This window comes from Bos grunniens, chromosome 1, assembly GCF_055505025.1.
Source record: "Bos grunniens cultivar Pamir isolate PY7600 chromosome 1, Bosgru_T2T1.0, whole genome shotgun sequence".
Lineage (NCBI taxonomy): Eukaryota > Metazoa > Chordata > Mammalia > Artiodactyla > Bovidae > Bos > Bos grunniens.
This window is the reverse complement of record NC_141165.1, coordinates 14,296,376-14,311,180: the sequence shown is the minus strand read 5'-3', so window position 1 is coordinate 14,311,180 and position 14,805 is coordinate 14,296,376. Positions and strand designations below refer to the sequence as shown.

General features: G+C 47.6%; 1 protein-coding gene across 2 annotated transcripts; it reads right to left on the bottom strand.

Annotated features, from left to right (window-relative positions):
* Nucleotides 1-732: 732 nt before the first annotated feature.
* On the bottom strand, nt 733-13,710 carry U2AF1 (U2 small nuclear RNA auxiliary factor 1). Of its 2 annotated transcripts, none has more exons than XM_086335653.1 (8): nt 13,605-13,710; nt 9,769-9,856; nt 7,379-7,445; nt 3,224-3,273; nt 2,977-3,075; nt 2,346-2,479; nt 2,172-2,264; nt 733-1,010 (listed from the first exon to the last, which is right to left on the bottom strand). In XM_086335653.1, the coding sequence occupies exons 1-8, from the start codon at nt 13,646-13,648 to the stop codon at nt 872-874; spliced, it is 714 nt and encodes a 237-aa protein (XP_086191779.1). In that variant the 5' UTR covers nt 13,649-13,710; the 3' UTR covers nt 733-871. The 2 variants fall into 2 exon arrangements, with proteins under 2 accessions (XP_086191779.1, XP_086191722.1); XM_086335596.1 differs by lacking the exon at nt 7,379-7,445 and adding an exon at nt 6,494-6,560.
* Nucleotides 13,711-14,805: the final 1,095 nt, after the last annotated feature.

Below are 14,805 nucleotides of genomic sequence, written 5' to 3'. Positions count from 1 at the left end.
GGTGGGTGTCTGGAGGACTGCTATGGGCAAGCACAGGGACGCAGTGTGCTGCCTTGAGATGACCACCCAGAGCCATGTTTTGGTTGGTCTTTGGGTTAGGACTTTCTCTTAAAAGCTCTGTGCCCCTAGCCAAGGTGTGGCCATGGCAGGAACTTGGAACGAGTCCATGGTTGCAGCAAGTTACGCTGCCTCGCGTCATCAATGACGAAGGTGTGGGGAGGGGACACCAGACACGAAGGCTCTGCAGAGGCGGATGTGACGGCAGGGCTGCGCTCCTGTTACCCTGGTGGTCTTGCTACTGTCAGGGTGAAACAGGAAAGCAAGGGCCTGGGCAGGCACCTGTGTCACAGGCCCCCAAGTCTCAGGGACACAAGGTGGCTCTGGGAGCAACACTAGAAGTTCACGATATGAGAGCCGACCCCTGCAAGGGCCACAGACTGCATCTTCTCCAAGGACTGGCTCTCTTCTAAGAGCCAGCACTGTTCGCAGCTTCTACCCCAGCCTACTAACAGCTTCAGAAGAGCTGGGCCACTTGTTAACATGAAGGTAATAAGAAACAGGTCTGACTTTTTCTCCCAAGAATTTCCCCGTAACTGGGAGGTGTTTTATTTCATTCCCTGAGTTTAAAAATCTGTCATTTATACCCAGAGTGACTGGTGTAGTCCCCTCAAGGACTCATGACGTGAAGGAAAAGACTTAAAGACTGTGCACAAAAAATAAGTCACACAAGAACACTGTATCACTACAAATTTTATTCAGAAACCCATCTTTGTTTTTTTTTGTTGTTTTTTAAAAAAAATTCCCATTATGAACTGGTTTGGTCAATCAACTACAACACTTTCTAGCAGACATACGGTAAAAATGGCATGGCTCAGAATCGCCCAGACCGTTCCCGGTCTCTCGACCGCCTCCTGTCGCGCTCCCGTCCTCCGCCACCACCACCTCCACCGCCGCGACCGCGGTCTCGAGACCGAGAGCGACGCTCCCGGGAGCGGGACCGCGATCTATGCCTGCAACAGAGGACAAGAAACAAACCATGGCACCCAAACCACAGCACGCAACCTAGCAGGGCAGTGACACCTAAACCCGGCAGCTCGGCGCACTGGGGACACCGATAAAGGGACAAACGCGGCCGACTGGGCCTCAGGTGATACTGCACCACGTGCCCTGATTTCAGACATTACAGCACCTGGGGGTAAAAATGCGCAACTGGAGACCAAAGAGGAATGACACCCTCTCCCCTTCTGTGGAGCCAACTTGCGTGGCCAGGGGAGCCATAACCCAGAATGGAAGGGGCACACACACCATCCCACCTGAGCCAAGCCTCTCAGATGTTCTCAGCTCAGCAATGGGCCCACCAGCCCACTGGGGGGAAGGGAGAACAAGGTTCTTTCTCTCCTATACTTTTCTGCTGACAATAAAGTGATCATCAGTGATGGATTTCCAAACACATGTTTAACAGGAGAGGGATGAAAACCCCTCTGGGGGCCAGAACACAATCTGAGCTGGAAGAGTGACTGTTACACTGACACCCTGGCCTTTTCTCCGCTTATGAGAAAAGCACCCACCTGCAATTAAGCACCAGGACCGGTCATGTGGCTGTGCCTGACTGTCTCTGGTTCACAGGACAGTGCCCCCTCCCCGCCGCCCCCAACCAAAGACCTGCCCAAACCAAGAAAACACAAGAAACCCCAATGGAAAAAGAAGTTCAGACATGGAGGGGACAGAATAAGATCCTGGGCAAACAAATCTACTTTTAAGTGGTCACCCGGCCAATGGGTCCCTGTTAACAAGGTCTGATCTCTACCTGACAAGCAGGAAGACATGTGTGGAATGTCCCTCAGAGTGCCTTTTATATCCTACAGTGTGCACTACATTCCCAGCAGAGCCTTCTGAAGAGGAGGCCCCAGAGTAGTCACTATGTTCCCAGCAGAGCTTTTTGAAGAGCAGGCCCCGGGGCTGAACCTGCCCAGGAGTACTCACTACGTTCCCACAGAGCTTTTTGAAGAGGAGGCCCCGGGGCTAAGCCTGCCCAGGAGTATTCCCTACGTTCCCAGAGGAGCCTTCTGAAGAGGAGGCCCTGGGGCCGAGCCTGCCCAGGAGTAGTCACTACGTTCCCAGCAGAGCTTTTTGAAGAGGAGGCCCCAGGGCTGAGCCTGCCCAGTACTCACTTCTTGCGCCGGCGCCCATACAGCTCCCGTCGCAGCTCCCGGGAGATGGGCTTCAGGTGCATGAAGTTGCAGAAGCCGCCCCGCGTGCACTCCCTACAGGAGAACAGAACGGTCACGCTGGGCACACAACCCCTCCTCCCCTGCTCGCTCCCCCTCAGGCCGGCCTGCACCTACCCCATCTCGTACTGGCGGCAGCAGGCTTCTCTGAAGTCGGTCACGGGGGAGAGCTCGGCGTGGATTGGCTGGCCGTTAAACCAGCGGTTGTTCAAGTCAATCACAGCCTTTTCCGCATCTTCTTCACGGCGAAACTGAAAAAACAAAGCAGAACTGCTCACCACCCACACTTCAGTAACAAGTATCTTCAATGATTGATTCAAATATGTATCATGTGCTCACACAGGTGGCATAATGCGAGAGAGCAATTTAAAAACTGGACCATCCTTTATTAACGATGACTTATTTTTACAACAGTCCAAGATCATGCCATGCATGCTGCCTTGGTTTTCAAATTCAACTGGTTAAAAGCACAAATGTCGTGATTTACGCAGGCAAGAGAAGTTTAAAAAAAAAAAGGAAAAAGAAACCCAACATATAATTCAGTTTCTTTTCCACAGTCCCACAACCACTAACCAACAGCCTAAGACACCCATCCTCCCAGGACCCACATGCCAGCTGCTGGACTGGAGCCGCAGCCAACGAGGGCTGGCCAGGGCATTAAGGCTCCAGCCTGGTCTGAGCAGGGCTGCTCGCTAAGGTGAGGCAGGCACGCCTCACTCCTCGGCCCCAACTGCTGCCTCAGTCCTACCTTGACATACACGTTCCCCACGAGGTGGTCTCCTAGGTTGTCACAGACGTTCATCTCCTCCACCTCCCCATACTTCTCCTCCATTTCTGTGAAAACCTCCTAAGGGGAGAACAGGGGTTAGAGGATCACAATAGAGATGAAAAAGGAACAGAACAGAACTCATGAGTATGTATTCTTATTAATGGAGTCAAGTCCCAATCCCCATACAGGGGGTGAACGGGTCTACAGGGTTCAGTCACTAGCTCACCTCAAAGAACTCATCATAATGTTCCTGCATCTCGACATCGCTCACAGCGCCTGTGAACAACAGAGAGCTTGCTGGTTAGAGCCGGGAACTGTGACCACCAGAGCTCTGCGCTTAAACTCACAACTGCTATGTAACACATCAGCTTATCTAGAGAGAAAACAGAGCTGCACTCTGCTGCAGACTGAAGACAGTGCATCACACAGCCACTTGCTAAAGTTTGAAGTGTGGTGAGATTTTAAAAGCCCCTTATGACCACCTCAGTTCTGGCTATTAAAATATTAAAATCAAGACAAGTTTTCATCAGCATCAAAGGGCCAACATTTTCAGAAAGCATGAGGAAAAGGTTGACTCTCGAAAGAAATTTTCAAATTGAAAATTCTCTTCCTTTTTAGATTTAAGATACAGGCCAAGTAATCACACTGACTTTCCCCCTTTCCTTTCTTGGGTTAAAATGAAAGGTGGCAATCAGGCAGGGGAGATGATTAAAATCTATGCTCCCTACTAGCTTCTTTTACCAATTATCAGCTACACAGAATGTTATTAATTCTTTCTGATGCGATTAAAACCCAAATGATGGAAAGTGAAGACCGAGAAGGACAATGACCAAGTTCAATCGCAGTAATCTGAGTGCCCTCTTTTGCATAAAGGGAAAGTTACAGGTTTTTGTTGAAGAAAGCTTTTCATCTTTATTCTTCGTAATTCACATGCACTAAGTGAACTCTTGTCCATTCTGTGGACAGATTTAGCAGATTCACATCCCATCCTCATTACATTCTACCATTCAAACTCTGACACTCTCTGAATCTAAATTTGAGGAAGCAGAAAGCTGGAGTGTCAGTAAGCTGATATTCCCAACAGCCAGACCAGCAGCAGCTTCGAGGCAGGGACAGCCTGTTGCTAACAGCCACCTTCCAAAGGAATCCTCCAGGACTGGCGGCCTCCTCTGGGCCCCACCAAGGGCCCCAGGCTGTGGCCATGGGCTCTGTCCACAATGCCCTAGCTCTCTGAAAACTTTCCCTCTAAGGATAAAAACTGGCTTCCATCTTGATTCTGGCAGTGATTTAAGTTCCCTTTCCAGTCATTTGGGGGCGGGGGGGGTGTCCCTGCATCGTGGTTGTTTCTGAACTTCCAGGAACCCCGCTCGCTTTACAACAGAGCGCTCAGTGAACACGTGCGGTGACGCCACTCCGGACAGCTTGTCTTGATTTAAAAGTTACAGTGAGTGTATCCCCTTCCCTGAGTAGAAACCAAAGTCTGAACAACAGAAAAGCCAGTCAAGAGAAGCTCATTCCAAAGGGCAGATTTTAATGTTTAAAATTAATATCCTTCTCCACATTAGGAAAATGAGAAGACAGAAAATATTCACACACTCAAAGTCTTAGCAATACCGAGAATCACATTTTGGTGGCCATTAAACTATTGGCTGTATTCGTGGGATTGGTATCTCTGTTACTACATAAACAGAATACTGTATTTTAATAACTTATATAAAGTTCACGTTTTAAAATGCTTCCTAGTGGGCGTATTTTATCTCCTATACTCTGGTTAAAAATTTTTGAGTCAATCAAAATGACCTGAAAGGCAGAGGTGAGTGATTAAAAAAGCTACTCAACTAAAGTATTAACACGACTCAGTATATTTTAAATACAACTTGCAAGTACCCAGTTTTCTTAAAGAAACATTCTTAAACTGGGATTCATATTTAAGTTTAATCCAAGCATAAAAAGTTTATTTTTCTGCAGATACAAGGTTATATTAAAAAAGAGCCAGTAGTGATGAACCTAGTAGCTAAACTGTAGAAGCAGAATTGCATTTAATTTGTATTCTTACAATCTGGACTCCAGAACTATAGCATTTAGTACAGCTAAACTTTTATTTTGTAGCATGTGCAAAACAAGAGTCCTGTGAATCACAAATATACACACAGAGAACTAATACAACATCCTTCTGTCAATAAAGCATGCACATCCCCCTGAAAACAAACAGGGCAAAGAGCGATCCACTGTCGTTACTCAGTCCCCTACTTCTCATTCACTTCTACCCCAGGGTAGAGCTGTCACAAAATGACTTAACCATCCAAACAGGAACACTTTCTTTCACCCATTGATCTTGTTTCTTTAAAAAAACAATACACCAAGGGCTACCAAGTCCTGCTACCATCAGATTCAAGGAAAGAAATTCTCTTTTCAGGTCAGTATTAGCATCGAAAAACATTTAGTGTCTTGGCAGGAAAAGCGCACCAGCCCGGTCCCCCTGGACGCAGGTGCCACGCGCCACGGCACAGAACCGGGAGGCTCCCAGTCTGGCCCAGCTCAGGGAGATGGCGGCTGCCAGCACTGCTGCGCCCACCGCAGGTCACCCTACAAACTGAGGGGCTCTGGGCCAAGGGTGTGTCTGATCCAGGCATGTGGCCACCAAAGGTACTTTGTGGTGGTATTCTGTGATCTGTTCTTTTTTTTAAACAGCTTTAAAACGAACTGGTGAATGCGAAGCACCTACGCTTTGGTCTGGACCCTCTGATTTTAACACAAGTCCAGGATGTTCGTTTCAGCTTATCCTCAAATGACTACATTTACTCTGGAGTTCAACACTTATTATTTCTACTGTTCCCTAAAAACTACCCATCAATACCACAACCGTGACTTGACTTTAGCACTCCCCGGTACATAAAGGAGTGATGTCCACTGAATGCCCACTCCAGAGCTATTCCCTGCCACGTATCCTTTATTTCCCCAATGCAAGAGACACCTATGTAAAATATCTGATGAAAAGAGTCCACACAGGACTGATGTTGAAGGTTTAGTGCAACCGGGAGGGCCCTACTGGGGTCATGTTCAGAACAATGCTCTCACAGTGAAAAGCATGATCTCCAAATGGAGTTTAAGGGAAAAAAACTCTAGTAAGAAATAATATCTGAAAAAATTATTTCAGAACTATTTTTTTTAAAGTTAGAGCGACTTTCACTTTAAGCGGGAAAAACGTGAGCCCACATTTAAGCTGACACACATCCTCCCGGATGACGGCCACGGTCCCAGAGGAGCAGCAGCTCCGTGCTCTTGGGAAAGGCCCCCTCTCTAAGGCTCTCGCTCCTCCCTAAGTGGGCAGAAGTTAAACCTCCAGCAGAGGTTTCCACGGGCTCAGGGGGACACAGGCTCTGACACCTCCAGTGGAAGGCGGTCCTCGACACTACAGCGGCAGACCAGGTGCAGTCGACACTGAGCTCTGACACGCAAGCCCAGGGAACCAGGGAAGGAACTTGTATGAACTTACAGCGCAAACCGTCAGCAGACTGGGAAGAGTTTTGAGGGTTACGGTAAATGTTCAAGAGGGCAATGGTCTGAAATACAAAACGCAACAACTTTATATTATGGAAAATTAAATGTAAACACTTAACCGGTTTCCTGTGGCGATCGCTTCAGTCAAGACTCAGTGCTGAAAAAAGAGCAAGTTATTTTCTTTTGAAGCAGTGATGTTTTCTCTCAGCTGATGGCTGTCCTGGAGCGCCCTAACACTTCAGTGTAACAGAGATCCCATGATATGCTAGTATTGTATTTCTGTCACAGACTAGAAGAATTCACCATTTCAAAGTTCCAATCCAGTTAAGAATGCAGACAAGTCGGCAGGCTACCACCAAAACCATTCTTGTAACAGGAAACTTAATGAACAACTGAGAAAGAAGCGTGCCTGTATAAACGGACTAGAGAAATACAATAATTACATATCATGAAATCTCCACTCCCTAGAGGAAAAATTGTAATGGTGAAATAAAACCCACACTTACTGGGCAACTTACCTTATTGATTCCTACATATTCCTAAGGTTTTTGATTTCACAGAAAGAACTTAATAATTGCCAGGGGTTCAGCCACTGGGAAGACCAATAACTGGCTGGTGATGTTCGGCTGTCACAGGGCCAGACCCCTCTCGCTAACAAACATCCAGGGCGGGAGAGGCCTGGCCAGCGACCTCCCCAGCCAGCCTGCTGACCTCAGCCAAGTATCAAGTTCTTACTGTGAATGCCAAGGACCTCCGGCACCGTGTCCTGTTTGCAACAGCTCTATGTCAGCAGCTCAGAAGCCAACATGGTTTGTCTCAATTAAGAGTGGGCTCTTTAACACCATTGTCTTAAAAAAACTTCTCCAACTGTGGGACTTACAGTGTGAGCCGTCAGCCGTCTGTGCACTGTTTTGGGGATTACGATAGATGTTTTGAATCAAGATGGTCTGCGGGGAAAAAAAAATAAAAAGGGGAATTCTACTGGCTGCTGTGCATATATTAGACAATTGCAAAGAGACAACTTGTTTGCAAATGGCTCAACGCCTGCTGTTTTGTTTGCTTCCTGCAAATCAGACACTTGTCTTCTGAAGAGTACACCCAAACCATCATATTATGAAAACAGAGTTTGAGCGGTGACTTAGATCAAGTGACTTAGGTCAAGTCAGCCAGCAACCAAGAAGAAATTGTTATTTTGAGTAGGCCCATGTTATTGAAGTGTTTTAATGCAATAGAACACTAACATTTTTAATGCTTCAAGCTAGCAGACACTATGATGTCAAAAAATTCATGTTATAATCATATTCCCCATATGAAATTGTTTTTAAAACCAAATGTGTAACTCAAGCACATGCAGTCCATCAAGCTCTCTTGATCTCGTAGGAAACAGGCACACGAATGGGTTTCCTAACTCTCAGAGGCGTCTAGCACATTTACGTTTTCTTGGTGGGATCTCTGTTTACATAATACAATAGCTTAAAACATTTGCTCTTTTCCGATCCTTCTTTTAAGGGAAAAAAAATCCTTTTAGCCCTTGTGCTTTAAACTGGATCAGGTAGACTTGAAACCTTACATTGTACCGTTCTTCTTAAAATCAAGTTGTCTGAAAAAACAAACCATGTTTAAGTTAGTAGGCTAGCACATTACATGAATCTTAATGTCCACATCACTGTAAGAAGCTTAAAAAGAAACCCACACTGACATTATGTTAGAGATTTACAAGCTGAACCAATAAATTGCGTAATTTACAAAAATAAATATTCAGTCTCAACATGTATCCAAAGCAGTTTTTTAACTGGTTTTATAAAACTGGCCTGTTCCACTTGTAGCTGAGTGTTCAAGGGGAGTGGTTGTGAGAGAGCCCCCCAGTCAAAGGTCTGCTCTGGGAAACCCACTGGGGAGAATGACCACCAGCCACACAGCACAGCCTCGTCCTCTGGCCTGGCCTCTCCCTCACGTCACTGATAGCCCACCTCAGGCCTCGGCTGTTCCCCAAAGCCAACCACATTAGGTTTTTAACTAAAACCACCTGAGCGTGACAAGTCTGATGGACAGCTATACAGAGCCCAACTCTCCAACAGGAAATTCCTGTCAGATCTCAGCCAGGTCATCTGGCAGTGACCACTTAATAAAACGACACTTAAAGGGAGTAATGCAGTTCCATTAAAATCAGAGGAGGTCAGGATTACCTGAAACCAACCAAATGAATCCAAACAAGATGTTCAAGTGAACACATACAGCTGACCCCCACCACACTTGATGGAATCATGGCCACTGGCCTAGTGGGGGAGACTTAGTTCACAAATGGAAGCACTTAAAGAAAAAATGTTACAGACAATGTAAAGCAAATCCTCCAATATCCTGAATTTCAAAAGAGACATGCTCAAAGCAATTAAATGAGAAAATACTGTCTTTTTCTTACACCACCTGGCTGGCTTTCGGTACCAAGGCTGCACATTTAGACTTCATGGGCCACCTGAAGGAGCTCAAGAAAGACCCAAGTCTAGATCTTTTTCAAATTCCAAATGTTCAGGTGAACATGGGCAGAAGGCTTCTGTTCCTCTCAGAGGTGCCATCTCCCTTAAATTCACCGGATCACTTGAAGGGTGTAAACCCCTGCCTTTTCTTCAATTAGCCGAAAAGAAACTATCAAAAATCACAATTTTTGACTAAACTTCCAACAGAGCTAAGCCCAATCTCTCAAATACCCGGCATCTCTCAATTAACTGAACAGACTGGCCATTAACCTGAAGGGAAGCGCCCACATTCTAAGGTTAAATTTCGTTTTTCATGTTTCTATAACATGATACAACTGGCTGTGTCCTTGGCTGGGGTCTTCAGGGGACATGCCCAGTAGAACTGGAGAGCCCCTGGGGGCAGAGCACGGCAGGCTCCTTCAAGGGGGTCCCACCCACCTCTACATCTACCAGCCTGGAGAAGAGGCGAGGTCAGCGCTGGCCTGGCTGCGCCTCCCGACCCATGTCAATTAGAGGCAGGGAGGGTGGTAAGGCAGTGAAACCCAGTCACAGCCAGCAAGTTTCTCTAATGGTAAAAACAGGGAATGGTGCTCTCAGGCCTTCTGCTGGGGTGGTTCACCTGCCTCACTCTCATTTAAACAAAACACATTTATGAACACAAATAGAAAAATAAAACTAGAGGGAAAAAACCCCCTGCTTATTATTAACACATGGAAATTACTAACTGCTTCTGTAAAGTACATGAAGTCTTGATAATTTACATGAAAACAGAAAAAAAAAGGAAAAACAAACAAACCTGGCTAAAGGTCGGTTTATTGTGCAACCGAGAGCATCTGTCTCCATGACGACATGCTCCAATTTTGAAATAAAATGAACAGTTGACTCTGTAAGGGAAAACGAGAACTGATTATTGTGCTGGAAAGACATCAAATAGATGGAAATACGTCATCAACACGACAAATGCCACCACACTACTTTTCTTTTACTTCGCAAAGACCTAGGCACATTGTTTTTCTTGGTAATAGGTACTTTGAAGGCAATGGCACCCCACTCCAGTACTCTTGCCTGGAAAATCCCATGGACGGAGGAGCCTGGTGGGCTGCAGTCCATGGAGGGTCACTAAGAGTCGGGCCCGACAGAGCGACTTCACTTTCACTTTTCACTTTCATGCATTGGAGAAGGAACTGGCAACCCACTCCAGTGTTCTTGCCTGGAGAATCCCAGGGATGGGGGAGCCTGGTGGGCTGCTATCTATGGGGTCGCACAGAGTTAGACACGACTGAGGCGACTTAGCAGCAGCCCATCTGATCAGTTGTGTCCACCTTTTTGTGATCTCATGGATGGTAGCCCACCACACTCCTGTCCATGGGATTCTCCAGGCAAGAATGCTGGAGAGGGCTGCCATGCCCTCCTCCAGAAGAGCTTCCTGACCCAGGGAACAAACCTCGCGTCTCCTGCATGCAGGCAGATTCTTTACCACTGCCGTACCCTGGCAAGCTCTGGTTGATTTAGCTTCAATTTGCCCCTCTTCAAACATGGCACTCTATTCTAACCTGATTTCCTCCTCATTCAAATTCCCTTCAAGTACGGTTGATCCTTGAGCAACTTCTATTCAGATTTTTCAGGTATTAAATCCTGCAGGACTACAGGACCCATGGTTGGATGAATCACAGGATTCAGAACAGCAGACATGAAGGGCTGACTGGAGGTTAAATAAACTGGGATTGGATTACTGACTGTGCAGAGGGCTGGCACCCCAACCTCCATGTGGTTCAAAGGTTCAATTATATTCAATACTTCTCTGCTCCACTGTTCTCTCTCAAACTGAATGTAAGTCAGTCTAAAACTATATTTAACTCAAAACCTAGCTGCTCCTTTTCCTTCCATGATGAACTCCTCTCTTGAGGACATCAGCAGTCTGGTGAGGGGTCAGGATCTTGACTCTGCTACTAGTTGCTTGGGTTTGGGCCAGTCACCCGCACCTGGCCGGGTCTCTGTAAACTGAGGAAAATGCCAACCTTGGCACTGTTCCAAGAACCAGGATCAAGTATACTACGTGCTCATCACACGCAGTCACTATTATCCAAATAAATACAAAGTCCAGGTTCCCCTACCCAAGACACCAGACCAAGAGAATACTTCCAAAAAGAGGTCTGAAGTAAACAATCCTCCCCAGTTACAATACAGAGAATAAGCTATTGGGGCGCCCACTCTGCCTGTAAGAACTACACAAGGTCGTCTCTCAATATGCTCCAATACTTGGATGATGCAGATAAAATCAAAACTAGCAATCAAGCCAGCATGACAGCAGTGCACTGTGGCTGAGCAGATCTGTGATGAGTTACGCAACCTTACTAGATGTGTCCCATTAACATTCAGACTTGCAGAGGTGGGACAGTTACCCTGTAGATTCAATTATTTTAGCAAGGGCCATTCACAGTTGCCAACGCAGAAGACCTGGGTTCGATCCCTGGGCTGGGAAGATCACCTGGAGAAGGGAAAGGCTACCCACTCTTGGACACGACTGAGCGACTTTCACAGTCACAGTTAAGATTAAAGGGCCTCAGTAAAATTTGATGGCCCATGAAATCAACCAGCCATTTATTTATTATCAGGTAGCAATAAAAATGGAAAAGTCTAAATTTATGAGGAGAGAAAAATGATCACTACATACACGAGTATGTCATGTTACATCTTCAGAAAGTCACTTGAAAATAGTTTAAGACTGTCTGAGAACGGACAAAACCTCTGTTTCAACCATCAACACCCAACTATTCCATATAATTAAAACAATCCTTGCTGCTGTACCATCAGAAATGACTCCCATTTCACAATGGCCAGTTAATCACTGAATTTAATCTATTAGTCTAAACTTGTCTAGTAGGCTCATTGGACTACGGCAATAAAATGAAAAGATGTTAAAGAAAAGATGCGGTGTACTATTTGAGAGAAGGTATTAGAAAGGCTAATCCATTCTCACATTTAGAAAATGTCTAAAACCTCAAATGTGTAATTAGCTAGATATTTTTAATTGCTAGGTGTACATTTTACGCTCAGTTCAAATTAAATAATAAAAAAAAAGTTAGCAGGAATCATTTTTCAGCTGAAAATTTTGAGCTGTTTCCTGGAAATTAAAACTCCACAAATCTCCCTGAAACGAGAAGCCTAGATTAAATAATCAAGTTTCCTAAATTACAGCTGTGACTTTGATAATCTAACTCTAACAGAGGACATGGGGTTGTTCATGGCAGGAATGTAAGAGCGTCAGAGTAACAGTGAGGACACCACCTTCTGCAGCTTTTTACAGGAATGAGGGAAAGAAAAACTCCAGGAGACATAAGTCATGGCCCACACTGATATAAGCTCATGAGTAAAATCGACGCTGCATGCTCTTCAGCAAACTTGAGAAGCCTCTTTGTCCAGCAGAGCTGGCCGATCCATTCAAGATCTTGTTTCCCAAGCTGCTGCCTCTGGGGCCACAGCATTCAGGGCACACCTCTTTTCCTCAGCACTTAATGCGTTTCAGTTCATTTTAATTCAGTTATCCTTTGCACGACAAGCACCCCCTTGCTCCTTGAGAACAAGATCCAAATTTTACCCATCTTTCAGTCCCCAGACACTGGCCTTGAGCTGACACCCAGTAAGTGTTTCTGGACTGAATATGACTGATGACTGTCTTGTGAGTTTTGCTAGGAAAAAATATAACCCTCTCTTCCAAACAACACAGGAGATTCTAGAATGTGTAAAAGAAGACATTTTACAAGATACACTGCATCCTGGAAAACAGAAACAATTTAAAGTTTTTCATAAAGTTTTTGATAAAGTCAAAACATTAGCTATGGCAAACTTATGAGTTTACTGTTAAAAACATATTCACATAAACCGTGTACAGCTCTGAAGAACACCAAGATGCTAACCATTTATTTGAAGAATACATCCAGCTCAATCTTAAGGTTTTCAAAGAACTGTCCTCCCAAATTAACACCTGGCAAAGCCAAAATTATGTTTTTACTCTCAACCTAACAACTGACTACGGAAGGTATGCAACCTAAAAAAATCACCCATCTTATTCTTACATGGGAATTGCACCTGAAAGTATTTTAAAAGCAGACTGTCTTTCACGGTTAGTTAACTCGTAGTCTCCAAAATACTGTTTCACAACAAATGTCTTTATGATCAGTTCCATGATCGCTTAACTCACACAAGAGGCTTGTTAAGCATCTAAAACCCTAACAGGAACCTCAGTTATCTAACGATTTAACGCGAGCGAGTCTATACTACAGCTTGCCCGACTCGACATTAAAAGATCAAACTTGGGAGAATCGTTAACGTTGACAACTTTAGCACAACTCGAGTCGGCTTCCTAGAGCCGGGGGCACGGGTCGCCTGTAGGTGGGCCGCCGAGGAACCCCCGGCAAGAGAGGCCGCTCTGCCCAAGCGGAAGCCCGGCGTCTGCCCGGCCCATCGCCCGCCTGCCCGGGCGCACGCGGCGGCGCGCGGCTTCCGAGGCCGGAAGGGCAGCCCGCCCCTCCCCCCGCCGGGCCTCCCGCCGCCGCCCGGGCCCGCCGCCGAGCTCCTCCGCGCGCCACCCGCCTCTCCAGCCCGGAACCCCTGCGGCCGGTTCTCACTTACTTGTCTTTCTCGGTGCCGAAGATGGAGGCCAAATACTCCGCCATTTCCCACCCGCCGCCGCCGCCGCCGACACTGCTGCCGACGCCGACGACCCCGCCCGACGCCCGCCGGAGACGTCACCCGGACGCGACGACGCTCGTTCCGCCTCACCGGCGTGGCGGCACTGCCCAATCAGGAGAGGCGCTGTCTGCGCATGGGCGGGGCTTGGCGCGCGCGGGAGATGCTGCCCTGGCGGTCGCGGAGCCCGCGCGCCGCTCGCCAGCGCCACCTCCCGGCTCTCGTTAGGTTCTCCGGGCCAGCTCCCGCGCTTCTCGCGCCCCGGGCTGGGGCCCGGCGCCCTCCACCGGCTTTTCCCAGTGCCCAGAGAAGCCAGGCACTCAAAGTGCGGCTGCAGAAGAGGCAGCGGCCGACGGGCTTTTCCACGCAGTCCCTGGGGCCGGGCCCTGAGCGCGTCAGTCCCGCGTTGGGGGTTCCGCGGGCTCTAAGCGGGGCGAGACCCCCACCTCCACGCACTTTCCCTGGGGGATCCCCACCGAACCGTTCTTCCGGGAAGACGCGTTCTTCAGCTTCCTCGTATTCGGGGAGCAGAGTCGGAGCTCCCCGGCTCCCCGGTCCGGAGGTGTGCCGCCTGGGCCTGGCCCCGGGAAAGCCCGGCGGGTTTGGAGAGGCTCCGACGCTGGGAAGGCGGAGCGCAGGTCTTCGGGCCGGGCTTACTGGCCCGCAACACCGAGGGGGGTGAGGAGTGTCGGGCTTGGGACAGGTTTAGGGACGTCCAGCAATGCCCGGCACAGAAATCCTGAAGACCACGAAGAAGCCAAAGTGCAGGGGCCGCTGCGAGGAGTGGGGCCACCTGAGGGCCGAGCAGAGTCACAGATCTGCGTGGACGCCGGGTCCTTTTCCCCAGATCTACCCACCTCCGGTGTTCCTAGTTCATTCTGTTTTTTTGTTTTTTTTTTTTTGAGGCATCTCCTTTTTACCCACTGTTTCCTCCTCGTTCCCTTTTTCACCTAACGGTCCATCCCACAGATGGCTCCATAGGACTGTGGTCGCAGTCCTGACTACTTTCATGGCTCCCCAGAGCTCCGTTGTGTGGCTAACCAGTCCCCTGTTGATCGGCCCATAGGATGAACCAGTCTCGCCTCTACTGACAGTCCTGCAGTGAGTGTCCTGCAGGTATCGTTTTGCATTTGGGGCAAACGCA